The sequence below is a fragment of the Trichomycterus rosablanca genome, chromosome 8 (assembly GCF_030014385.1).
Source record: "Trichomycterus rosablanca isolate fTriRos1 chromosome 8, fTriRos1.hap1, whole genome shotgun sequence".
Taxonomy (NCBI): Eukaryota; Metazoa; Chordata; class Actinopteri; order Siluriformes; family Trichomycteridae; genus Trichomycterus; species Trichomycterus rosablanca.
The window spans coordinates 31,179,895-31,207,414 of NC_085995.1; the positions used below are offsets into that span (position 1 = coordinate 31,179,895).

General features: G+C 40.8%; 2 protein-coding genes across 2 annotated transcripts in view; one reads left to right on the forward strand and one right to left on the reverse strand.

The window, feature by feature from the left end:
• Positions 1-683: 683 nt before the first annotated feature.
• Positions 684-6,565, reverse strand: dnajb9a (DnaJ heat shock protein family (Hsp40) member B9a). The gene is made up of 3 exons (XM_063000044.1): positions 6,521-6,565; positions 4,259-4,487; positions 684-3,904 (listed from the first exon to the last, which is right to left on the reverse strand). The coding sequence occupies exons 1-3, from the start codon at positions 6,533-6,535 to the stop codon at positions 3,474-3,476; spliced, it is 675 nt and encodes a 224-aa protein (XP_062856114.1). The 5' UTR covers positions 6,536-6,565; the 3' UTR covers positions 684-3,473.
• Positions 6,566-9,719: 3,154 nt separating this feature from the next.
• The window catches only part of si:dkey-219c3.2 (transcription initiation factor TFIID subunit 4), a 56,405-nt gene continuing 38,604 nt past the window's right edge, over positions 9,720-27,520 (forward strand). Inside the window, exons 1-10 of the mRNA XM_063000723.1 lie at positions 9,720-10,794; positions 11,927-12,090; positions 13,707-13,796; positions 13,986-14,141; positions 16,966-17,088; positions 18,193-18,282; positions 19,357-19,530; positions 19,639-19,714; positions 19,816-19,915; positions 25,537-25,706. Of these exons, the coding sequence (XP_062856793.1) occupies positions 9,735-10,794; positions 11,927-12,090; positions 13,707-13,796; positions 13,986-14,141; positions 16,966-17,088; positions 18,193-18,282; positions 19,357-19,530; positions 19,639-19,714; positions 19,816-19,915; positions 25,537-25,706 (2,203 nt within the window). The 5' untranslated portion in view covers positions 9,720-9,734. The remainder of the gene's footprint in view (positions 10,795-11,926; positions 12,091-13,706; positions 13,797-13,985; positions 14,142-16,965; positions 17,089-18,192; positions 18,283-19,356; positions 19,531-19,638; positions 19,715-19,815; positions 19,916-25,536; positions 25,707-27,520) is intronic.

The window sequence follows — 27,520 nt, forward strand, 5'->3', positions numbered from 1 at the left end:
TTAAAGCTCTTCTTGGCAACAGTAGTGTAGGTATCAAAATGATAAGCAAAGTTCCCCACTTATACTGCAGCATTAAGCTCATTATCCAAACGTTTCTTGTAATCAAATATACGCAGATCCAACATGCAGTCAGACTCCACAGTGATGTAGAGCAGCTTTTGTTGTTCATGATTTAAATGATGTTACAGCTTTTAAAATGTTTTGGTGTTTAGGTTTGACCTGTAGCGCTCTACATGTTTGAGGTCAGAAGTAATGCGAGTCATAGCTTGATGAGAGAACTCTCTAGCTCCAGTCTTAATTCAAAATAAGCATTAACTGTTGCAAATTCATTTAAATTACATTTTTAATTGAGTGTTGTTTGAGTGTCTTTGTCAGTTATCAGATAACTTGTTAATCATTAACACCTCTGGCAAAAATATTACATTTATACCATTTAGCAGATGCTTTTATTCAAAGTAACATCCAATTGTGACGTATACCTTATACAATTTGAGCAACTGAGGATTAAGGTCCTTGTTTAGGGGCCCTATGTAGGCAACTTGATGGAGGTGGGGCTCAAACGACAACTTTCTAACTTAACTAGTCCAGTAGCTTAACTGCTGAGGTACCACTGCCTTTAATTGAAATCTCTGTTGTAAATATTTTCTTTGTACTTTTGTCAGTGAAATAAAGGTTTAAGCGAATCAACAAATACATTGTTTTTATTGTATTTTACAAAATAACCCAACTTCAGGGGGAATAATAGAGTTTATATTTTTATTCTAACCACAAGATTTATGTAAGTGCTAGATGAGCCAACTCAGAACAATGACCAGACAAGTAACAGTGGACAGACACACAAACAGAACAATTTAACAGGAAAAAGTACAAATCACAGGTGATTTATCCTAAAAACCAGACATGTTTACATATTCTATTAAAGTGTTTCATACAAACTAGGAGATATTTAGAAAAATGCTTAAAGTTATGTTGCAATGTTTTTAGGATGAATCTTCACTGTGATGTTCACATTTGCTCAGAGCAGCAGATACACTCAGGTATAATAGAATCTCTAGAACAGTGGTGGGCGAACTATAGCCCGCTAGCCACATACAGCCCTGTAAGGCTGTTTAATCCGGCCTGTCGATTATTTACAAAATTCTTCTAAAGACCACATTAATTTCTCCGTTTTTCTGCAATACTATGTGTTTTAGTTGATTCCAGTAGATGACACACTCTAAACACTACCGACCTTTGCTAAACCTCACTGAAATTGAATAAGGTAGGTAGGTAATCTTTACTTCTTAGGTAATGTGTTTATTATGTAATTTTATTAGTTCGTCCCCCCATCTGCTACTGACCTGGCCCATCTGTTAAATCTACAACCCAATGTAGCCTGTGAGCAAAACGTTTGCCCACCCCTGTTCTGAAGGATAGCATTAAATCTATGAACCCAATATGTTTGTAAGAAGCAGTGTCCAATGTTGTGTATTTTCCTTTCTTTGTGTCTCACTGGTGTGGACATTTCATTTACATTTTCAACAACCTCTTTATCCCGTTCAAGGTCGCTACAGGCTCGAACACTGGGTGCAAACAGCAATACACTGAAAGGCATGCCAATCCATCACAGAGCTTCAGCCACCAACCCCCTTTCCTTTCCTTGCTAGCCCACCATCACTACTTTTTGATTTGATGATGGGCTAGTGTAATAGACTTCTGCATCACCCAAAAGCCTGTGGTGTGTCCAATATACTGATAAAGCTAGCTCTATTCAGTTTTTACCTATAAGCAATTGCTTAAAAAAATAAAACCCAAACACGCAGTTTGCGATTGGAGGTGCATTAATCTAACCTGGACAGGACGCCAATCCATCACAGGGCCTAGGCCTTCCCCAGCCCTAAGATATAGCCAATAATGTTTATATCTAAATGCTCATTAACTGACTGCACCACTGGGGATTTGAATCCTGAACCCCTGCGGTAGTAAGCTACTGCAGTTTACCACTGCACCACCTGTGTGCCTTAAGCAAGAAACAAACCGCCTGAGGCAAGATTAGATCCATAAATTATTCTGATACATAAATTATTCTGCTCATGGCTGGAATGAGATAAAACTCTACTTTAATAAAGTAGACACACACCAGTTCACACTATCTAAATTCACTCCAGATCAATTGAAAAGGCACCTCTAAAATATATTAATAAATCCATTTAATAAACAAGCATTTAACCTTACAAGCATTTGCAAAAACTAATTCCTCCAAGCAACCTAAATTCACCATGTGCTAGTGTGTGTAGTATATGTAAAATCAGGTAGTACACAGCAATCCGGAATGTAGTAATTGAGGTTTCTATTTGTCAGTACTAAGCACCATTACATCACAAACAGCCTTGTTTTAGAAAAGCAATGATAGATACCATGAACTTGACAACTCCAAAAAAGATTATAAAATATATATATAAGGGATCATAGTTCTTTAGCTATAGTTTTGAATTTGTTTGGGTCACAAAGAAAAATCTGTCTGATCAAATCTCGCTATGGTACCTTTAGCATTTAAAGCAATGTTGTAAGCAAAAATATTCAGTTTACACACCTGCCTCCTCATCCTAAATGTAGGAAACATTTTATTTTGGTCTTTTACCACCACTTTCTACCTCTTTCTTTTGACAGAACGCCAATCCATCACAGGGCCTCAGCAACCCCCACCCTCGAACATAGCACTGTTGGGGATTCAAACCCTGGATCCCAGCTGTAGTGGACTAGTGTAGTGTACCACTGTGACACATGAGCACCCATGTAGTAAATATGTTTGCTTTTGAGTAGGCCAGAATTTTTGGCCTCTTGACACTAAAGGTGAGACAAGTTTAAGTCTCACCAGGACAATATTCTGTTAAAATGTAATAAGCCCATGAATCTATAACTTATTCCTCTGGAAAATCATCCATAAATGACACCAGTAACTGAACGGGGCTGTATTCAATCTGCACATTACTGTGCTTAATAACATGTCTAATTCTAACTGCAGTATTGTTACATAGCACATAAAATGAGGTTCGAGACATCAATCATGTACTGTGTAAACAATGACTGTCATAACTATAGATGTTATGTTTTGCTTAATTATTTCGATGTAAATAATATCTTTTGCAAACGTAACCAGTTTAGTTGCTGTAACTGTGTGTCTCCACTGATCACAGTTCGGCCATGCAATCGCAGTTAATGCATGCCAAAGGAATTTGTGTTCTAACTATGTGCTTTTCTGTCACCCACATAAAGAGATGCAAAAAGTACACATGGGTAATGAACAACCCAAATCAAATGCATTAAATTCTGAGAATGTCTAAAAGTGCTTCATGTTATAGTATATTACTACTTGAACAATGTGTCTCAGTAGCGAGTTTATACATTTCAATGTCTAATTCAACCACAAATATCTTGAATATTAATAAAAGACTCCAGCCAGAGAATCTCTCCGGAGTCTGATGAGTATTCCCTCAGGAAGAGGTACAGTCCGTATAGGTTGTGACCATATTCCCCCTCCTCTGTGTTACAGTCCTGCAGTGCTGCTTGGTCACGCTTTGAAAGCCGCCATCAGTCCGCTTCGCATGTCTGTCAAATGTAAACATTCTCTCCATGTCATCAGAAAGATCCTCGAAGAGCCCTGCTCCGAAAGCTCCTTGAAAGTGCCTCTTGTGGCGGTTGTGTCCTTGTTGGTGAGCTCTAAAATGCTCCTCAAAGTTGCGTTTCGGCCGTGCGTGCCTGTTATGGCTGTAAATATCGAAGTCTTTGAACATTTCGTCAAAGTTGAAGTCGAAGGACTGGTGAAAGTGTTGACTTCCTCGTCTGGTTCCTTCTTTGGAGAAAGCAGTGTGTCCTGACTGATCATAATCTCTCCGCCTTTTTTCATCTGATAGTGTTTCATATGCTGAAAAACAGAGGAAAAACAAAAGCGCTTAGCAACTGATGTGCTGTTATGGATAAAAACCAAAAGAGGTACAATTCAAGCCAACGCTGTACAAACACACATAAAAAAACAAGTCTGGTATGTGGACCAGATCCACTGTGACGAGCCCCAACATATTTACTGGAGCAGCCAAAAAAAATGTAAAAAATAAATCATTTTAGTTTTCAGTATGGTGTGAATTTTTTACCCCCCACACCCCCCAAAACCCTTTTATAAATAATTAGTAATTTCATTAAACAGATTAAATCTGATTGGAGGTGCTTGGTGTAACACATAGGAAAGTAGGCTATAATGTGTACTATAATGTGAACTTACCCTCAGCTGCTTCCCGAAACCTCGCCTCTGCGTCAGGGCTCTTATTCTTATCTGGATGATACTTCACAGCTAGCTTGTGAAACGCCTTCTTAATCTGTCGTTCTGTTGCATCTTTAGGTACACCCAAGAGATCATAATAGTCCTTTTTGGCTAGAATCAGTTCTGTTATCATTAAGATGCACACTGTGAACATTAATGTTGACTGCACAGTAGCCATGCCGCTGTTCGTCTGTTTGATAAGAAGAAAAACAAGAGACATGTAGGTCATTTTACAGGTCTATACAGACAAGAATCAAACCCAGCTACTTAGGAAAAGATTCAGGGAATCTAAATAAATCTCAGTCCATGTAATTCAAGGCCAGAAGCCACAGCTGAATGTGAACAACCTTTAAACCCTTAAAACAGAGAAGGCCATACATCTTTTTTTTGTAATATTTAGGTAAGGTATTGCAGCACAAATGTTTCTATCCCAACTTGTACAGTTACAGTATACACCTGGTCAGTAAAAGATTGTATGTCTTTACTTTGTACTTTTGTCAGTTAAAAGTCAGGGTGAATAAACATATTCCAGTCTTGTTTTAGTGCATTGTACAAAACGTCCCATTTTTTTCTATTTGTATACAATAAAAAATGTCAGTAACATAATGTCAACAAAATCTAAAATACCTGCTTACTTACCTGCACCCTTATTAGTGCACTTGGTTACCAAATGTATGCAAAAATTCTAGAAGTCTTTTAAATAGTACTGGAGGGATGCAACTTATTTATTACTTAATTAAAATTATTTTCCCTCAGTAATTGTGGTGGCGATCACTGTTGTCAACACCTCTGTAGATGGTGAGTTAAGGTGTGGTGCTGGTATATTGTATTAAAATTTTATAATCAAATCATGTAGTGACCATGCAGGCATTGTTAACCTGAAAAGACCACTCCTACACAGAAAGAAATCTTTCACTATAGTTATCAGATGACCAGTCAAAATAACCACTTGCTGTGCTGGTTATATCGCAGTTGCTCTAGGGCAGTGGTGTCCAAACTACGGCCTGTGGGGTATTTTAAAAATTAAATCAAAGATACATTTAACTTTTGCACTTTTCCACCGATTCCAGAGGTAAGTGTAAATGTTCAATTTGTCAGGCAACAGTTACTGTAATGACAGAATGTTATAATGTTTGCAATAGGATTACAACACTGTCAAAGTTAGATCATTCGTCACTCAAATAAAAATGACATGTCGTTGATAGTAATCAAGTAGGCCCATCAATGCATATTTTTCTACAACTGGCTCACAACAATAAATGCTCTAGGGTGTGAGCTAGTTAGATGGAAGCTTATTCATTCGAGTTTTTATGGGTCACTTATTTGCAAGTAGTCCACTTTCTTTCACGATCAGGGTGAATGTGACAGGTGCATTTTGACTGGTTCTTTTGGAAACAAGATGCTTACATGTAAAGAAGTCTCCACAGATCGTTTAAATAGTGAAAGTAAACTAGTTCAACAATACATTGTTAAATGGAATCCGAGTTATACTCTACTGAACTAATATACTATGTGGGCGTATCTGCATAGGAACCAGCTTTTCTGGAATCTAGGTACCACCCACCCACCTAACCCACCCACCTAACCCACCCACCTAACCCCCCCCCCCCCACCTAACCCCACCTAACCCCACCCACCTAACCCACCCACCTAACCCACCCACCCACGATCAGAGTAAAGCTGCCTTAATTATTCTGTATGTGTAATTCTCTGTTATCCAACGAGATGAGATCTTTTGTAATGATTTTTTTTCGAACCCGCATTCTGCAAACGCAGTTTAATAAACATTAGAGCCTTTAATTCAAAACGCTATCTAGCTTATATAACCAACACTCATCGTCCCATGCATTAGGTTTGAATACCTGAATAATTGGTTTATATACATGTATAAAACGTGACACTTTAAGCAACCTACTCTATATTCCAAACTGCCTACTACTGTACTAAATAGCACGATATACAGTATTACTTGGATTAGTGGAGTACTAATTGAACATACTATAGTAGTTCAGTAGGATGAAGTCTGGGACTCGGGCAGCAACGTGAACTACTCGCTGTGTTGTTGATGAACTAGCCAGCTATGCTAACTAAGCTAACGTTCCACAGCCGCCACCTGTATCGTTATTTAAATAAAAAACACAACCAATACTAATTCATATAAACAAATAAGATAAACGAAGTGCACACCGCATTTATTCATTTCTAAATAATGTTATTACTTACCGTCGTTACAGACATTGGCCGGTCATATAACGGTTTGCTTTCGCTTCCATGCCAAGCAACAACACGAAGCGCAATCCAATTGGTCGGTTTTGTACCACATGATCAGCACTAACCGTGGGATACTTTCAGCGGGCCGTATCAATGGTTCATTTTATTAACAAGAGCCGATTCTTTGTTCGGAAGATTCAGACTAAAGTTAGCGTTTTTAACCCGCTATTGGCTCCCAATGTGTACCTGAATGAGCCGACTCCAAGAGCCGAATCCTCCTGAAGAAATCGCTGCAAGGTGGTGAAAGACCACCAAATACAAACGCCTAGTTGTACTGAAATGTAAAGTACTTACATCAATAACAATCCGGTTTCCTCCCACAGTCCAAAAAACATGCAAGTGAGGTGAATTGGATCTACTAAATTGTCCATGACTGTTTGATATAACCTTGTGAACTGATGAAACTTGTGTGAAGATAAACTACCGTTTCCTGTCATGAATGTAACCAAAGTGTAAAACATGACGTTAAAATCCTAATAAACAAACAAACAAACATCAATAACAAAGCTAGAAAAGGTTAAAAGGAGGCCATAACACCTAATCTTAAATTGCAGGGACATCAGTCACAATAAGTTTATATTCAATATTCTGAAAACCTACATTTTCTCACGAAAATATAAAAATACAAATAGTATATGCAAGTATATATAAAATATACAAATCTAAGTTGCTGTGTGTGTTTTAACCCAGCAGATTTTCTCATATTTTCAGATTTATTTAAATTAAAACGGTTAAAGAACTTTTAATTAAAGAAACATTGTTGATGAAGTACTAAGTGCTAATGAATTGGTACATTGATTGCAGTTCAAAACATAACATATGCTGTTCTGATTAAATTGGCACAAATTCCCACATACACGATCCAAAATTTTGTAAAAACCCGCCATAAATAAAGAAAGGTTGTTAGAACTGCTAATGAGTTTAACCCTAACCATGCCTGTACTGTCGACTGCGGTTTAACAACCCCCCACCCCCTCGTGCGTGAGGGTCACCTTATGCCAAGTTCACACTAAACGACTTTCCAAGTCGTCAGGTCACTGTACAGTTCACACTACACAACTGGATCTCTTGTAATCGGTCTTTCAAGTCGGTGTGTATTTCACACTACACGACTGATCGACGATAGGGGGTTTCACACTACACCATCTATCACCAACTGGAATCGCAGGCGAGCTTCTCTGGTCTCCCAAACTACGTTCTGTCACGAAAACAAACGCAAGAAGTGATGAAAAACTTAATGATACCATGTCCAAAAATGCATGTCAACAAGTAGTGAGCGATCAATGTTGTTTGTGCACTGATGTGCAGCGTAAACTCAAAGAGAAAAAATAAATGGATCTGAGTGAATTTGGCTTGGATTGTTCTATAGTGAGTTGGAGGTTAATAAATATTTTTTGCAATGCAACATTGGTGTTATGTTTTGCAGAGAACGATCAGGTCAGAAATACTGCAAAACTTGTGTGTGTGCCGATGTATGCTGATATAAACTATATTATGCCCCTGTCCCACCTTTTTACAACGCCTCCCCTGCGTTTCCCCTCACCTCGAATATTGCGTTCTCATTGGCTGTTCGACATAGCACTCATTGCCAGTCGGGCAACTCAGATCATTTGACAAGCTAGATATATTTCCTCAGTCACTCAGCCAGCCGCTTGGATCGAGTTGTTGAGTAGTTCACACATAGCGATTGAGAGCCGAGTTTCGATCACCGAGCGAACGCCGAGTTGCTCCCGAGCCGGCAAATCTAGCGCCGACCAGTCGCCGAGCGAAAATCAGGGCAAAGATCGTGTAGTGTCAATTAGGCACTACGTAGGCTTATTTTGGTCCTGTGATGGACTGGCAACCTGTCCATTTACCTTACATTTTCGGCATTTAGCAGAAGCTTTTATCCAAAAAGGGTAAGGGCCTTGCTCAAGGGCTCAACAGTGACAACCTGGCAGTGGTGGGGCTTGAACCAGTGACATTTTCATTACTAGTCCAGTACTTTAACCGGGGGCGGCTCATACCTTAGGGCGATCGGGCGACGCACCACCAAAGGACAAAAGGGAAGAAATTTTTCTATCACAGCTGTGACTGTTCTGGACAGTCTGTCTTGCCTCGGAATATCGTAGTCCAATCAGCGTCGAGTTGTGTTCCGTACAGTACCGCCCCTTTTGGGGTGACTTCAGTCTAACTGAAAATCGCTCCGGATTGCTCTCATAGACTCTCATGTTAAGGCTCTTTTTTTCAAACTGCAGGCACTGCAATGCATTCTGAATGGGTTCCGGGAGGGCTCGCACTTACGTGCTTGCGTCACATGTAACCTGGTGTCGCGATCTCGTCACCATGACTACCATCACCTCAGTTCAGAGCAACTCCATCGTGTAATCAGGATAAATTAGCAACTTAAGAATTAGGGCCACCCAGACCAAATTTAAACATCAAGTATCTGCAAAGGGGGGAAAATCATATAAGTAACAAGTAAATTACAAGTAAGTAATGTCATTTTTAAATTGTGAATTGTGATTGCACTTATTGTATCTCCCCAATTGTTTAATTGTACTTCTTTAATCATTGCACATCATCTTTATTCTGGATCTGCTGCATCTGAAATAAAATGCTATCTGATGAAGACTGAATTAAACTGTTAGTGTGAAGCCTTTACTTAATTGTATGATTAATGGTAAAGCTGCTCTCTCTCCATGTTCAAAGTTATTTGTGAGGGCAAACTGACAGATGACTTAAGATATTAATTATTTAAGCTTTAATTTACCCACTGAACGGGTCACCTTGGCCATCATCGCAACAATTGCCCCCCTGAGAGAGTTGGCAGGAGCCGCCACTGACTTTAACCACTAGGCTACAGCTTGTTCGGGGTGTTTCCTGCCTTTCGCCCAATGAATCAGACCCACCGCGACCCTGGCCAGGATAAATCGTCGGGAAAACAGACAGTAAATGAATGAATAATGAATTGATTAGTAATTCTTCAGTCCTCCGTAGCTGCGGTGTGTTTTGGCCAGTGCACACTACGCCTACTACTCATACTGGGCTCCTCCCGAAAGCACTGTGTGTACCACGTCCGGCGTACGTACGCGAACGTGCCTCATGACGTAACCCCGTTTCCCAGCATGCACTCGGTGCAAAACAACGCAGGCGCACGAGCGGCTCAGGCGAGCGTCTTCCAAAGATGGCGGGCGTCACCGATCCGCTGGAAGATGTGCTGTATTCAGCAGTGGACGAGAAAGCCGTCAGTGACCTGGTGGGTTCGTTAGAATCGCAGTTGGGCTCGCAGAACAAAACGGAGAGCGAGGGGCGCAGAGCTGGGGTTCCGCAGACCGGCAGCACTAGCAGCAGCGGCAGCAGTAAGTTGGTGAAAGCGCAGGCGGTGGAAGCGGGAAGCGAGAACGGGGCACAGAGGGCACCATCCATCAACAACTCCTTACCTGTACCAGTCAGCGCAGTGGGCATCATGACTACCACCCGGATGCAGCCCAACGTTACCATAGTACCAAAGCCGGTGGCTCCGGGGCACGCAACTTCTCCCAACTGTTCAAGTGACGCAGCAGTAGTGGCATCATCATTAACTGCTGATGCCCTTTCTAACACCAATCACTTAGGAGCATCTACACGAGCTGGTGAGAATGGCAGTGGCGCCACTCAACCTGCCAGCACTCCTCTACCAGGATTGCAGGGTAGTGTGAATGGTGCTGGCATTGGCACCACTTCCAATGGCACAAACTCTCCTTTTCCTTCTGTCCAGTCTAATCATGTACTATCCCAACCTGCATGCCCTTCTCCAGTTCCTACTCTCGCCCTGCACCGGCCTCCACCCAGCGCTCCTGACCCCAAACTGCCTGTCCAGACTGCACCTATTACCACAAATCCAGGTTTGATCAGACCCATCCCCGCTCCCCAAACCTCCCAGATCAAAACCATTGTCCCGAACCAGCTCGCTGGTACCTCTGTGGCTGTGCGTTCCCCTCTACTTAAACCAGTTGCCCCACACATGCCCACGAGTGCCTCAGGTACCACGCTTCCAGTAGCAAGCACGGCGTCCGTTCTGGTCAAGCCAGATGCAGGCCAGGCTGCAGGCATATTGAGACCGGCGACTCCAGTTCCAGCGCCAAGCTTGGTGCGACCCGGGGTTGCTGCAGCACCAGCGCCTAGGGCTGTAGCCCCTCAGGTCATGGTCAGACCCCAACAACAGACCACCATTCAGTTACCACCGGGATTCACCATTCCACAGGGTAAGTGCCCACACTCAGAGCAGAGTGTTAGTGATGTTTCTTCTGTTCTGGGCAATAGAACCCATTTAAAATGAGCTCTTAAAGCCACAATTTATAAAAGGATTATTTCACAATAAAATCAGCATTACTATGTTTTGTTTTGCCAACAAAGTGCCAGCCAAACAGCAGTGCCATGTATTTAAAAATGTAAAGTGGCTTTTGGATTTCCATTTCTTTTTGAGACATTCAGACATTAAAAAAATATTTAGCCCCAATCCATTTTTCACATAAATTGTTTGTACTTTGTTTTCTGACTCAATGCAAAGAAGAAAAAGATTAAAAAAAAAAAAAAAAATCGTCTCATGGAAAACACGTGTAAGATCTGCATTTGTGTCCTTTATATATTTACAGTGTGTCAAAATGGTTCAAGTAGGTGAACTAATGTTCATTTCTTTTTGAGACGTTCTCCTAATTACTTGTTTCTGGTTAGGATTGAAGAAAGCTGGGTTATTACGTCCATATACATAGGCTGGGTTTAACTACACTTTATCCATAAGGTTGAAAAGAAAGAGAACCCTGAAAAACATGTGAGTTACAAGGACCAATATTGGCACTGTGTCCGTATTAAACTGCAGAAAAAGGTGCAGCAGTTTATTATGCTAGCCTTTTATCACTGGGATACAGGGTTCAACTCCCCAGTGGTGCTATCGACCAATTTGGTGTCTACATTCAAACCTGACTGGCTGTGTCTAAGTGATGAGAGTGTTGCCAAGGCTCCATGATGTACTGATGCCTGTTGTAAAAACATGAAAAAATAATATTTCATGCTATTCCCCTTTTTTTCCACTATTAAGTTGAACAAAGATATGTTTGTTTCATTTGTCAGGTGTTTGTTGCATTTCTAAACATTTAACCAATGTCTGTAAAGTGTTAATGGATGGAGGACTGTCCAAGCAGACGCATTATTTAACGCTGTCAGTCAAGTAGTCTGTTATTTCACTTTTAATTTGTCTGGCTACCACTGAGCAGTTTTTATTAAACAAATTAGTCTTCTGGTTGCCTAACAAGTCCAATCATATTACAGAGCTGCAGTAAACAAATGTTGTATTCTGTTTGTTTGTTGAGATTCTAACCGTACTTGTACATTTTGTAGGCATGGTGTTGGTCCGAACAGAAACCGGTCAGCTGGTGCTGGTTCCTCAACAGGTTTTGGCCCAGGCTAAAGCTCAGACTAAAGCGGCTTTGTCTCCTACACCTGCACCCTCACCGACCACCACAGCTGGAGCCACGTTCAGGGTCACAACTTCTGTACAGCCAGTATGTAAACGTTGCATGTTAAAGATAACAGATGTACAAATCTATTTGTAAATATAGGATGTTATTTGAAATAAGAAAAGTTGGTACCGTTTGGACCACAAGATTGGTACATTCGGGCATGTGTGAAGATTTTCGATACATGATTGGGTTCCTGGAGACCATCATTGGATTTCTTCCCCTTTATCTTCCAATGTAGTTAATTCCTATTTCTCATTGTAAATTCACTGCCAATCACTCAAACCCTGATCTGATCGAGAACAGTCGGATCACCACACTCCCCCTCTGAACCATGTCCAATCTGTGACCACTTCTTATCACCCGAGATTGCGTATCGCAGCATCAAGAGACCCTGTACGACCTCCCCCCTTCCCCAAAAAGGCAAATGGTGGATGTCTGGCCAGGCTGATAGCTCTGCTAATATCCTTGAGTTTGAACACTCTGTAGTGGTTCACTAGCGTGTTAGACCGCTGCACCACTCGAGCACCCCTGGTCCACCTAAAATTGAGGGTCAGTGTGAAAGCAGTTTTTCAATGACGATGCTTGCTCCAAACAAGCCTCACGCCTTTTTCTTTATGATTTGTTATGAATAGTCATTGGAAGGTTGCTTGTTCTGGTCTCGTGCTTGGCAATCTGCCACTGTTGTGCCTCTAAGCAAGGCCCTTAACCCTCATTCCACTGCATTGTACTCAGTAACAAGTGTAAGCTGCTTTTGGTAAAGGAATCTGCTAATTTAAGTAAATGCAATTTACATCAACACATTGAATGAATTACAGCGAAACCCAGGCCTCAATTTTCAGAACAACCAGAGATCTCTACCTATCCATGGTCTGAAAGCTGCTTTCACACATGACCAAAAAACTCATTCTGACTCTGGGTTAATACAGAACTGCTGAACTGCAGTAAAAAAAACAGGGCAATGGTAGCTCAGTGGTTAAGGTACAGGACTAGTAATCAGAAGGTCACTGGTTCAAGCCCCACATCTGCCAGCTTGCCACTGTTGGGCCCTTGAGCAAGGCCCTTGAGCAGGGCCTTTAACCCTCAATTGCTTGCAGTGTATACTCTCAATTGTAAGTCGCTTTGGATAAAGGCGTCTGCTAAATGCTGAAAATGTAAATGTAAAAAACACATCAGGGCAAAATTTAGGGCTAAACTGTTTCTCCACTTCTTCCTAACCAATGTGTTACATAATAGCAAGGGCGGCACGGTGGCTCGGTGGGTAGCACTGTCGCCTCACAGCAAGAAGGTCCTGGGTTCGATCCCCAGGTGGGGCGGTCTGGGTTCTTTCTGTGTGGAGTTTGCATGTTCTCCCCGTGTCTGCGTGGGTTTACTCCGGGAGCTCTGGTTTTCTCCCACAGTCCAAAAACATGCAAGTGAGGTGAATTGGAGATACAAAATTGTCAATGACTGTGTTTGATATAACCTTGTGAACTGATGAACCTTGTGTGAAGATAAACTACCGTTTCCTGTCATGAATGTAACCAAAAGTGTAAAACATGACATTAAAATCCTAATAAACAAACAAACAAACATAATAGCAGGTAAACATACCAGCAAATCAAATAAACAAACCAAGATGTTGATTTGTATGAAATTGGGGTCTGTCTCTTATTTTGCAGTCGCCTGTAACTTCACAAGCCATCCGGCCAATTCCCCCTGCCCAGGCAAAAGTGGTACAGGCAGCAACCCCTATCAGCCCTGCTCCACAGGTACAGTTCTACTTTGTTTTTCACTGTATGATCCAAAGCTGGCTTAACCCAGCCAACTTTTTCCCCATAGCAATTTATTAATATGTGTTATATATTAATAGAGATGGAATCATTTGACATGGTTTGCTTTAGCTGAGATTTGGTGATTCTGTGGTATTACCTGAGTGTGTATTATTGTTGTATTTGCAGAGCCCAGTGGTGACGGTGAGTACTACTCCGAAGCCCAGCGCCCCCACTGTTATCACAACTGGAGCTCGGATCCAGACTCCTCAGACGCTCGTGAAACCCGGATGCACAGTTTCAGCACCCGCTGCTCCTACGGCAGGAGTCCCTGGTCTCTCTCAGGTAGCTAAACACTGGTTTCTTGCTCACCATGTCTATACCACATATGCCAATATAAATAAGGCTAGGTTAACTGCTCACTGTTATGTTTTATTTTGCTCAGCAGCTTTGAAGCCCTTGGTGCTATAAAGCTTCATTGATTGTGTACAATGTCAGTTGTATTCTAGGAATTTCTGATTTGGTACATTTTTCGTTTCTCTTGGATTACAAAGTTTTCATTTAAAAACGGCTTCCAACTTTGGGACCCCAGAGACCCCCATTCTTTCAGTCAATCTATCCCTATTTATATAAGCACCAAGAAGTTACACTGATGATGAATTATGATTATGAAGGCCATGCCACAAAATAAAATAACATTATATTGGGCACCCAGGTGGTGCAGCAATTTGGTGCAGGATTTTCCGCTAGCACACCAGCGCCGAGATTCTAAACTCCTCGGTTCGAAACTCGGCGTTGCCACCGGTCGGCTGGGTGCCATCTAACGGGCATAATTGGCAGTTCCTGCAGCAGACACGTTCCTGCTAGGGAGGGATGGTCAGACCATGTGGGTGGGGTCTTCAAACGCTGTGTAAGGATCCTGATTAGCAGATAGAGGCGCCTGTGCAGAATGCATAGATGAAAAAGGGGTCCACTAGGACTGCGTATGGGTCGGAGGAGGCGTGAGCAGCAATATACCCACTTCGACTGCAATCAGGGATCCCCCAGAAGCGGAAGACAAATTGACTATGCTAAATTGGGAGTTATAAAACGGATAGTTCCGGTCCTAAAATCTGATTGGCTGAGCCGCGTTCGAAGCCGTTGTAAAATCCCCGATAAACGCACACCTAGGACCACCTCACATCATTCCATATTAATACGCCACTGAATAGAGAAAGTTAATGTTATTTTCGCCATCACGTTGCCTAGCAACACTGTTAATCGGATTACCTTGCGTCGCGGAAGAATGCTTTATTGTAAGTTTATACACAATAAATACATTTATGATTAAACATTGTTGTATTTATTATATTTTATGTTGACCGCCGTGTTATAAAAGCAATAAGCCACTCGAGACCGTGCGTTACTGTTACGATTTTAGCACGGGGAAAGAAGTTTTAGGCACTCCGCTTCGCGTCGTGCCAAAAACGTCATCCCCGTGCTAAAATCACAGTAACGTACGGCCTCTCGTGGCTTATTGCTTTAAAAATGGGAGAAAATACATAAATAAAATAGAAAAAAAAGAAATAACATTGTCAATTACACAATAAATTATTAATCGGTTCTGTTTATTTTTGACCTAGTAGATTTTGTAATATTTGTAAAAAAAAAAAAAAAATCCATAATTAACTCATTTGTAATTTCCAGTGTTTTATTACTGTTGATTCTGGGAATGTTGTCCATGGTTTAGTTCTAGCTGCACTACTACTTACATTTACATTTATTGTATTTAGCAGGCACTTTTTATTCAATGCGTCTGAATGCAATCTAAGCAATTAAGGGTTAAGGGCCTTGCTCAAGGGCCCAGCAATGGCAACCTGGCTGTAGTGGGGCTTAAACCAGCAAACTTCTTGATTTATTAGTGCAGTACCCTAACCATTGAGCTAACACTGCCTCTGGGCTAACTGCTTGCTTAACCATACCCATACGTTTTATTTTATTGGTATTTGATTACTTTTATAGTAATTAGGTATTTGCCACTCATAGATTTTTTGTTTTTGTATACATCTTACATATTTGATTCGAACAAAGTTTTATATAAAACAAGAACAACCTTTAGTAACCAGTAGTAGGAGTTTTTAAGTAGTGCTTTAAGGCTTATTGTAATAATTTGTGCCAGCTTAAGCAGCCACAACTGCAACCTAATGCTTGAGATAAGTAGGGGTCACGATGTCACATCACTGAAGTTATGTTGGGCCACTTTTCTTTGTAGAATTGTTGTCATTTAGTTACACAGGAGCTGTTTTTAGGGCAGAAATAGCTCAGTGGCTACAGTACTGTATTAGTATTTAGAAGGTTGCATTGTCAGGTGGCCACTGTGGGCTCCTAAGCTAGGCCCTTAACCCAAATAGCTTGCACTGTATCTGGTGATGTGGAAGTTGCTTTTGATAAAATCATCTGCTAAATGCTGTAAATGTCTTTCAAGCATGAACATTTTGTTTATGGTCCAGGCTTATTTGACCAGACCACTAAAAAAAAACCTTCATTCTGGCACCCAGGTGGCGCAGCGGGATATTCTGCTAGCACACCAGTGCCGAGATTCTGAACTCGTCGGTTCGAAAACTCAGCATTGCCAGCGGTCGACTGGGCGCCATCTAGCAGGCATAATTGGCAGTGCCTGCAGCAGACGTTTCTGCTAGGGTGGAATGACCGGACTATGTGGGAGGGGTCTTCAAAGCTGTGTGCATGGGTGAAAAAAGGTTCAGCTAAGGGCTGCACACGGGTCGGAGGAGGCGTGAGCAGCAACATACTCACCTCAACTGCAATCAGGGATCCCCCAGCAGCGGAAAACAAAATTGACTGTAGAAATAAAATAGAAAAAAAACCTTAGTTTTGTTATTTTTAAGCCAGTCAGAGGTAAATTTGTTCTTGTGCTTCAGAGTTTTGTCTTGTTCCATAACCTATTTGCTCTTAAGCTTTATATAATAGATTAATGACCTGACCGGATTTTTGAAAGAGTGGACAATTGATTGTTTTCTGCTAATAATGGCAAGTTTCTTAGACTGAAGCAGCAAAGCATCCCCACTTTATTAAACTATCAGCACCATGTTTGACTGTTGGTATAATGCTCATATTGTGAACCGCTAAACTTAATTATTTATGTGTATATATATTTCTTTTTTATTCTTAGGAAATGCAAGAGAATGTGAAAAAGTGCAAGAACTTCCTAGCTACGTTAATTAAACTGGCGTCCCATAACTCTCCCTCTCCAGAGACGTCACGGAACGTGAAGGCACTTGTGCAGGATCTGCTGGTGAGACTTGCTGCATTTTAATGGTGTCACAGACAGGCTTGTTATCGTGTGACTAACTCACCGCCAGGTTTTTTAAAATGCCAATTAAAATGCATTTGATCTATAGTATTAGCAAATTCACATTCAGTTTTCTGTAGTTCCTAAACATAGATGCTTAATTTCATATTTACTTAAGTTACATGAGACAAAACTAACATTTAGAGTGTTGATATGAACATAATCATACAAAAATAAAAAACAGTCCGTTTCCAGATTTAACTGCTTAGACTATTAATCCAAGGGGACAGCTCGGTGGGTAGCACTGTCACCTCTTAGCAGAAGTTTGCATGTTCTCCCCATGTCTATGTGGGTTTCCTCCAGGAACTATGGTTTCCAAAGACATGCAAGTGAGGTAAATTGGAGATACAAAAATGTCCATGACAAACTTGAAACTAGTAATTACCTGTCCTGTCATGAATGTAACCCAAGTGTGTAAAAACATGACGGTAAAATCCTAATAAACAAATAAATAAATCCAAGGATAATGTCAGTATAATATGAACACTAATCACAAACACCTGCTTTATCATGTCGTAATCCAGTCAGTCATTGCGGGGCAGCACAGGGCAAGAGTGTGAGTTAATAATGATGTCAAATTTAAGAATGGAAATTAAAATTGTAGTGACTTTGCAAACAATGACACGTTTGTGATATATGGCCTGGTTTAAGTTCTTCAAAAACAGCTGCTCAGAGAAGCAGCAAGTAGGTTATGCAGTTATGCCAACATGGACCAAGATCTCACAGGAATGTTTCCAACACCTTGTGGAATCCAAGCCACAAAGAACCAAAGTGTGTTTTTTGTGAAAAGCAAATGGGTTTCCTGTCTAATATTAGTATATGGTAATTCTAATGAATTGGTATGTGTGTATACATCACACTGTTTGTCTGTTTTTTCCACAGCACCAAACATAATCTCATTCAAATGAATAATTAAGGTTTGTTTGTACTGGTTGAATAAAAAAGTGACATTTTCTTCTGTTAAGTGTAGATGTCAGCTGATTATTTAAAGCAATGGCAGAGAAGATTAGTGCTGTAATGCTTGATATCTTGTTTTATTCTGAACAGGATGCCAAAATCGAGCCTGAGGAATTTACGAATCGCCTGCAAACAGAGCTAAAGTCATCTCCTCAACCCTACCTCATCCCCTTTTTAAAGGTAGCCTTTTCTTTGCTATTTCCGTGATTTTGAAGGGAAATATTAAACATGTTTTTAACTGTACAAATGTGCACGTATTTGCAAAACACATTCTTTATTTTGGTAAAACAGTATTCATTCACTTTTGCTGTTATTTAATATACTTCCAGTTCATATATCCACAAGAAGTTCACACATGTCTTTTGACTTGGTAATTACACATGGTGTGTAAATACACAAAAACATATGTTTTTATTTATGTGTTAAAATAATGTATTAAAAAAAAAAAGATTACATTTATAGCTACTGCTGGAAATTAAGATAAAAATTCTGATAAATATATCCCAGTACATTTCTTCAATCTTGTTTCATTTGACGTGTAATGCTTTGATACTGTTTACAGAGAAGTCACCACTAAATCATTGCCAAAGATTTAGTTTCATCTAGTTTTGGTTTATCTTACCATATAGCTAAATTGTTCAAATCAGAATTTATGTGCAAACGTTTGTTGCAGATATTCCTGCTGTCTGTATGTTGTCTTGCAACTCTGACTAACCTCTGGTTTTTAAATAACAGCTAAATGTTTATTGTTACTGTATACAAGCTGCAATAGAATAGACTCAAAGTGTAACTTTATGCTGAGATAAAATTAGTATAAATGCTTGGCTGTCATTTTAGAACCATCACAAACATGTCTGCCATGACTGGAAAGCTGCTGAAGCATATATTACATTGTCCACAGTCAAACAGGCTTTACTTTACCAGGAGCTGAAACAAGCCCTTGTGTTCATGTTATTAGCAACACACTTTACTTGAGCTATTTGGTGCCAGTTTTGGCAGAGTAGCTTCTTTCTTGATCGGCTGCCTCCTTGGTAGACAATAAAATCAATAACAACAATGACCAAATTAAAAAGCTGAGTTGCTGTATTTTGACCTGACATATTTGAATACAATATATACTTATGAAAGATTTATTTTGTTTTCAGTCATTCGTACACTAAATAAGGATAGATGGAGAATGATAGCCATGACACGACCCTTACAAATACATGTTATCTTTTGACTTTAACTGTATGTGTTTGTTTCTGTGTACAGAAAAGTCTACCTGCTCTGCGCATAACCCTGTTGAACTCTCAGCAGTCTCTAACTCAGCTTGCCCAAGCCTCTGTACCCCCAAGCCCGCTGACTGTAAACGCCATTAAAGCTCCACCTCCTCGCTCCCTGGCACCCACTGTCCGACCCACCATCACACCAGACAATGCTGCCACGGTGATCTATCCCAACACCATCTATATCATAAATAAGATTAGTCATTAATGCATGTTTTTTTCCAGAAACACTTACTGTCCTGTTTTTTTTTGTTTGTTTTTTCTGAAGGCGATTAAGAGGCCAGGAGTGCAGCCTGTTCCCGTACGGATGCCCGTAGTGATCACCCAGACCATCCGGCCTCAAGGTGTGTGGTCTGAGTTTTACAGTGTGACTGCATTTATAAGGTGGACTTATTATTAAATCTGTTTCAGTGTGCTGTATTAAGCATAAAAATTGTTGTTTCAGGCACAGTGGTAAGAGGACCAGCAGTACCAGTGGGTGTTGCTTTGCAAGCATCAGCCAATCAGAAACAGAAGTTGAATGATCCGGGAGGTGGAACTTTCAGGTACAAAACCGTTAGAACCCCGTTAATGTACTAAAACTCCTAGCAATGTCTACATTCTGTGATCAGCATTGTAAATGCTCAGTTGGAATTCAGTCGGAGTCTGTCTGTTGCAATTGGACTGGACATGGATTGGACATCATTTGGAAAGGCATATCTGGGTCTGTACGTGCCCACAAATTACACAACATTGTCAGGACAAAGAATCAGGTCCAATGAACTGTCTGTTGATCACCACAATTAAATTGTGACGAGGCAAAGATCAGGACATGGATCAAGGGTCATGGATCAAGGATATTGGTCATTCCCTGGACCAATCATATTGCCTTAATAATTTTAAATAGTAAAATCTTGTCACAACTTTGCAACTTTGGCTGCCAGGCCAAACTGGCTATCCTGGCAAAATAGGCCTTGGTTAGGAAAGTAAGAAATTAACCAACAATCAGTTTGAAAGAGCTCCAATTGTCCTGTGCAAAGTTGGAGAACCTTTTTCTGCAGCCCTCCAAAAAATCATTTATGGAGTGATGAGATTGAAACCGCTGTTGAGTAAAATAAATTTGCTAAGTGCAATGTAGAAAATGGAACTCTTTAGGCAGAACAGCAAGCACTTACAGGGGTTGGACAATGAAACTGAAACACCTGGTTTTAGACCACAATAATTTATTAGTATTGTGTAGGGCCTCCTTTTGCGGCCAATACAGCGTCAATTCGTCTTGGAAATGACATATACAAGTCCTGCACAGTGGTCAGAGGGATTTTAAGCCATTCTTCTTGCAGGATAGTGGCCAGGTCACTACGTGATGCTGGTGGAGGAAAACGTTTCCTGACTCGCTTCTCCAAAACACCCCAAAGTGGCTCAATAATATTTAGATCTGGTGACTGTGCAGGCCATGGGAGATGTTCAACTTCACTTTCATGTTCATCAAACCAATCTTTCACCAGTCTTGCTGTGTGTATTGGTGCATTGTCATCCTGATACACGGCACCGCCTTCAGGATACAATGTTTGAACCATTGGATGCACATAGCACAAGTATTGGGCCAAGGGAATGCCATGATATGGCAGCCCAAACCATCACTGATCCACCCCCATGCTTCACTCTGGGCATGCAACAGTCTGGGTGGTACGCTTCTTTGGGGCTTCTCCACACCGTAACTCTCCCGGATGTGGGGAAAACAGTAAAGGTGGACTCATCAGAGAACAATACATGTTTCACATTGTCCACAGCCCAAGATTTGCGCTCCTTGCACCATTGAAACCGACGTTTGGCATTGGCACGAGTGACCAAAGGTTTGGCTATAGCAGCCCGGCCGTGTATATTGACCCTGTGGAGCTCCCGACGGACAGTTCTGGTGGAAACAGGAGAGTTGAGGTGCACATTTAATTCTGCCGTGATTTGGGCAGCCGTGGTTTTATGTTTTTTGGATACAATCCGGGTTAGCACCCGAACATCCCTTTCAGACAGCTTCCTCTTGCGTCCACAGTTAATCCTGTTGGATGTGGTTTGTCCTTCTTGGTGGTATGCTGACATTACCCTGGATACCGTGGCTCTTGATACATCACAAAGACTTGCTGTCTTGGTCACAGATGTGCCAGCAAGACGTGCACCAACAATTTGTCCTCTTTTGAACTCTAGTATGTCACCCATAATGTTGTGTGCATTGCAATATTTTGAGCAAAACTGTGCTCTTACCCTGCTAATTGAACCTTCACACTCTGCTCTTACTGGTGCAATGTGCAATTAATGAAGATTGGCCACCAGACTGGTCCAATTTAGCCATGAAACCTCCCATACTAAAATGACAGGTGTTTCAGTTTCATTGTCCAACCCCTGTATATCTGGTAAAAAAAAAAAAAAAAAAATATGGCTAATACCATTCCTACAGTGAAGCAAGGTGGTGGTAGCGTCATGCTTTGTGGCAGGGACGGTGTGACTGGTAAAAATTGATGGACAGATGAACGCAGCCTATAGTGACAGTAATATACTTGAAAAAACTTTTTACCGAGCTCATGTAATGTCACAATGGGGCAAAAGTTTCAAATCCTGGTTCCAAGCAGACTGGCAGCTGTAGTTGCTGCCAAGGTTGTGGAAATCTTCTTATACCCATTGTCCTTGTGGTGCAATGAAATGATCTCCTCTCTCAGCTTTAGTGACAGCAACTTAAATAGAGACTAAATAGCAGCGGTAAAGTACGCTAGCTCACCAGAGTTGGGGTTTCGAATACATCGTATTGAACCTCAGCTCTACCTCTCTGACTGGGCTGGGTGGCAGTATGAACAACGATAAGCTGTTGGTTAGAGGGTAAAAAGTCGGATCATAGGTCCTCATAACTGGTGCAACTGCGGCCCCTGCTGGCTGACTGATGGCGCCTGCACAGGGCTGAGGAATAATGCTGATGGGGGTGTGGCCCTCCGTGCACAGTGCCTGTCAAGTATATGAACTCGACTCGTGCAGGTGAAAAATGCGGTCTGTACTGACTGTGCGTACCGGAGGGGGCACATGTCAGTTGAGAGGTGTCCTCAGTCAGCGGTGAAGGGTCGAATCAGTATAGAGGACGCATTCAGGGTAATTGGACACGACTAGACTGGGAATAAAAATTGGGGGGAAAAAGAGGGGAAAAAATATAGAGACTAAATGTACATTTTCATTTACATTTTCAGCATTTAGCAGACGCTTTTATCCAAAGCGACTTACACAATGAGCGGAACACGATGAGCAATTGAGGGTTAAGGGCCTTGCTCAAGGACCCAACAGTGGCAACTTGGTGGTGGCAGGGCTTGAACCGGCAACCTTCTGTTTACTAGTCCAGTACCTTAACCACTGAGCTATCACTGGCCCAGATAAATAAAAATAAAGACTTAAAGTGAAAAAATCTAGATAGGTAGGTACAGTGTATCACAAAAGTGAGTACACCCCTCACATTTCTGCAGATATTTAAGTATATCTTTTCATGGGACAACACTGACAAAATGACACTTTGACACAATGAAAAGTAGTCTGTGTGCAGCTTATATAACAGTGTAAATTTATTCTTCCCTCAAAATAACTCAATATACAGCCATTAATGTCTAAACCACCGGCAACAAAAGTGAGTACACCCCTTAGTGAAAGTTCCTGAAGTGTCAATATTTTGTGTGGCCACCATTATTTCCCAGAACTGCCTTAACTCTCCTGGGCATGGAGTTTACCAGAGCTTCACAGGTTGCCACTGGAATGCTTTTCCACTCCTCCATGACGACATCACAGAGCTGGCGGATATTCGAGATTTTGCGCTCCTCCACCTTCCGCTTGAGGATGCCCCAAAGATGTTCTATTGGGTTTAGGTCTGGAGCCATGCTTGGCCAGTCCATCACCTTTACCCTCAGCCTCTTCAATAAAGCAGTGGTCGTCTTAGAGGTGTGTTTGGGGTCATTATCATGCTGGAACACTGCCCTGCGACCCAGTTTCCGGAGGGAGGGGATCATGCTCTGCTTTAGTATTTCACAATACATATTGGAGTTCATGTGTCCCTCAATGAAATGTAACTCCCCAACACCTGCTGCACTCATGCAGCCCCAGACCATGGCATTCCCACCACCATGCTTGACTGTAGGCATGACACACTTATCTTTGTACTCCTCACCTGATTGCCGCCACACATGCTTGAGACCATCTGAACCAAACAAATTAATCTTGGTCTCATCAGACCATAGGACATGGTTCCAGTAATCCATGTCCTTTGTTGACATGTCTTCAGCAAACTGTTTGCGGGCTTTCTTGTGTAGAGACTTCAGAAGAGGCTTCCTTCTGGGGTGACAGCCATGCAGACCAATTTGATGTAGTGTGCGGCGTATGGTCTGAGCACTGACAGGCTGACCCCCCACCTTTTCAATCTCTGCAGCAATGCTGACAGCACTCCTGCGCCTATCTTTTAAAGACAGCAGTTGGATGTGACGCTGAGCACGTGCACTCAGCTTCTTTGGACGACCAACGCGAGGTCTGTTCTGAGTGGACCCTGCTCTTTTAAAACGCTGGATGATCTTGGCCACTGTGCTGCAGCTCAGTTTCAGGGTGTTGGCAATCTTCTTGTAGCCTTGGCCATCTTCATGTAGCGCAACAATTCGTCTTTTAAGATCCTCAGAGAGTTCTTTGCCATGATGTGCCATGTTGGAACTTTCAGTGACCAGTATGAGAGAGTGTGAGAGCTGTACTACTAAATTGAACACACCTGCTCCCTATGCACACCTGAGACCTAGTAACACTAACGAGTCACATGACATTTTGGAGGGAAAATGACAAGCAGTGCTCAATTTGGACATTTAGGGGTGTAGTCTCTTAAGGGTGTACTCACTTTTGTTGCCGGTGGTTTAGACATTAATGGCTGTATATTGAGTTATTTTGAGGGAAGAATAAATTTACACTGTTATATAAGCTGCACACAGACTACTTTTCATTGTGTCAAAGTGTCATTTTGTCAGTGTTGTCCCATGAAAAGATATACTTAAATATCTGCAGAAATGTGAGGGGTGTACTCACTTTTGTGATACACTGTAGATAGAAGTACATGAAAGTGCTGGTTTAATGTTTACTTTTAATAGGTAATTTATTTTACTTGGCTGCAAGGTATATTTATATAAAATATGTTTATCATTAAATTATTAAATAAACACCATTTATGTGTCTATTTTTTAGTTTGCTTTAAATAGTAACAATTTAGTGTTCCTAGTTATTTTTAGTAGTGGCTTGTAACAATTTTTTTTACTAGCATTATGATTAATAACTTGCAGTGTTTGTTAGCATTTTTTTTCTCTTATAATTTAAATTTAGCATCACAGATTTAACGCTCGATCACGGAGGCTCCTGAAAGAATGTTAATTACTGTTGTTTTTACAATAGAACAATAATAATAGATCTTTAAAGCCAATTCACTGATTGCTTATTGGCTTATTAGCTAAAATGATTTATTTTTAAGATAAAAGATACTTCGTGGCTGGAGCATCTGGACTTACGGCATTAAAATATAAAATAATAAACCAAAATGCGTTTAATTAGTTTGGCCACCTGGGGGCAGCACTGCTTCTCAAGTGGATTTTCCAGAAGTCAAATAGATGAAAGCAGTCAGTGAACAAAACCTACCAACCCAGACACTGACTTTAGATGTACATTATAATTATTTGCTTCGAGTGTTTTAGCCAAACACCCACTGCGAACATGTGGATAAAATCAGTAATATAAGAACTTTGTATAACAGTTTGGGGAGGCTCTTTCCTGTTTCAGCTTGACTGTCCTCTTTTATGGACCATAAAACAGAGTTCAGGTCTGGTGTGGAAGAAATGCAGTGGCTCACACCTTTGGGATATCAAATCTTGTATCATACCTTGCCAGAACTTTTTTTAGCTAGAAAGAGGATGCCAGCTCCATATTAATGCCTATGGTTTAGGAATGGGACCTTCAACAAGCTCAAGCTCAGTCAGGTGTTCATACTTTTGACCATGTAGTGTACAATTAATAACCATCACAGTGATAATTGCTTTTTCCACTGTTTGTGTCCAGAAAACCTGTTTCGAATAACTTGCTGTTAAACTATCACCTTACAATAGCCAGCTAGTAATGTATTTTTATATTGCCGGTATGATTATTGCAGAGATGATGACGACATTAACGACGTGGCATCCATGGCGGGCGTGAACCTGAACGAAGAAAACGCCCGTATATTAGCCACAGGCTCTGAGCTGGTGGGCACACAAATCCGCTCCTGCAAAGATGAGTCATTTCTGCCAGCTAATCTTCTCCACAAGCGCATCCTTGAGATCGGTACGCAACAAAATACTGTTCCTATATAAACATGTGCACAAGTGTGTACACTTATTTTCATACAGCACAGTGCTTTATGACTGATGCCTCGAGCTGCTGATACACATACTCACTTTACAGGAGGAAGGTGTCACCCCAAGCATATAAAGATTCAGTGATGTGATTTTTAAAACATCAATAATTTAATGTACAAGTACATTAATCACAAAATAATTACATTCTTTTATGTTAAATGAAGTTATATTTTGCAAATATATATTTAGCTCATAGTGTGTGGCAACAGCATTGTAGATCCTACACAGTGCACTGAACGCCCTATAGAAGTGGTTCTTAAACCTTTGAGAGCAAGTATCACTTCTGATTGAACCAAAAGCTTTAAGTGCCACTTACACCTCAGTAAGTTCTAAGCCTACTTTAATTTAACTGACAAAAATACATCATATTTTGTTTGATTTGATTGTATTTTTTTAAATATAATCAAATTTCAAATTTGATGCCTGCAACACAGTTGGAACGAGGCAAATAGGATTGAAAAGTTTAAAGAATATTCAAGTTATAGTGTTTTGAAACATTCCACAATACGCAGGTGAATTGGTTACAGGTAAGGGTATCATGATTGGGTATTGTGAGCTTAAAGCTTGGCACTTTTGTCAAACATGTTGAGACAGTTGTTAATCAGTTTAAAAAGAACATTTCTTAATGCAAGATTCCAAACTATTTAGGTCTTTTACCATTTACAGTACATAATATTATATGAGAGTTTAGAAAAGTCAGAGAAATATCAGTCCATGTAGGGCAAGGCTGGGAATTTCTGTTCAATATGCATGATCTTCTAGCCCTCAGACAGAGAAATTGTCTCATTACTGTAATAAATGTAGTCTCATGGGTGTGGTAATATCTCGGAAAACCATTGTCACTTAACGTTTTTACCATTGCATCAAGAAATGCAACTTAAAAAATCTGTGCTTTGCAAAATTTCCAGCATATTATCTGGGCCAAATCTTAGATTTACCTCCCTGCCGCCCAGGTCTGTATCTATTGAAAATATGTGGCGCATCATAAAGAGAAGAATCAAACAATAGAGATCACCGTCAGCTGTTGAGCAGCTGAAGTCTTGTATTAAGCAAGAATGGACAAATATTCCCCTATTAACAGTTAGTATCCTTAGTTCCCAGACTATTAGATATTATTAATAATTGGGAAAGTGATGTAATACAGTGGTAAATCTGCCTCAATCCCAGTTTCTAAGTTTGTTACAGGCATTGAATTCTAAATTTGTTTATATGTACAAAATACAATTAAGTCGGTCAGTAAAACTACTGATAGTGTTTTTTCTACTTCATTCAAGAGAATGACAAAATCCCAGATTCTTCATTTTATTGCATTTTACTTAAATGTCCCAACGTTTTAAAGAATGGGGTTTTGCAGCTCAGTGTAAGCACATAGACTGTTTTTATGAATCTGCTCTCCAGTATTAAAATATGTTAACAAAATCTGATATGATGTAATACGTCTGACACAGTGTTTTCACACTTTCCCTAATTTGTTATTTAAATACACTATGCTTACACATTCATCTCAAATCTACCCATTTTATGAACTACCCACTAAAATGCAGCACACGGTTTAAATCTGAATCCTCTGTGGTCACCTCTTTATCCTCCAGTTAGTCCACTACACTTTCCTTGCACCGCCACTGGCCTCTGCCGCACTGTCAGGATCTAACGACTCTCGGTGTAGTGAGGCTCGGGCATCCTTAGGCTGTGCATGAATAGTTTATGGACCTTGCTCTGATTCCCCTTTGTCAGTTTGTC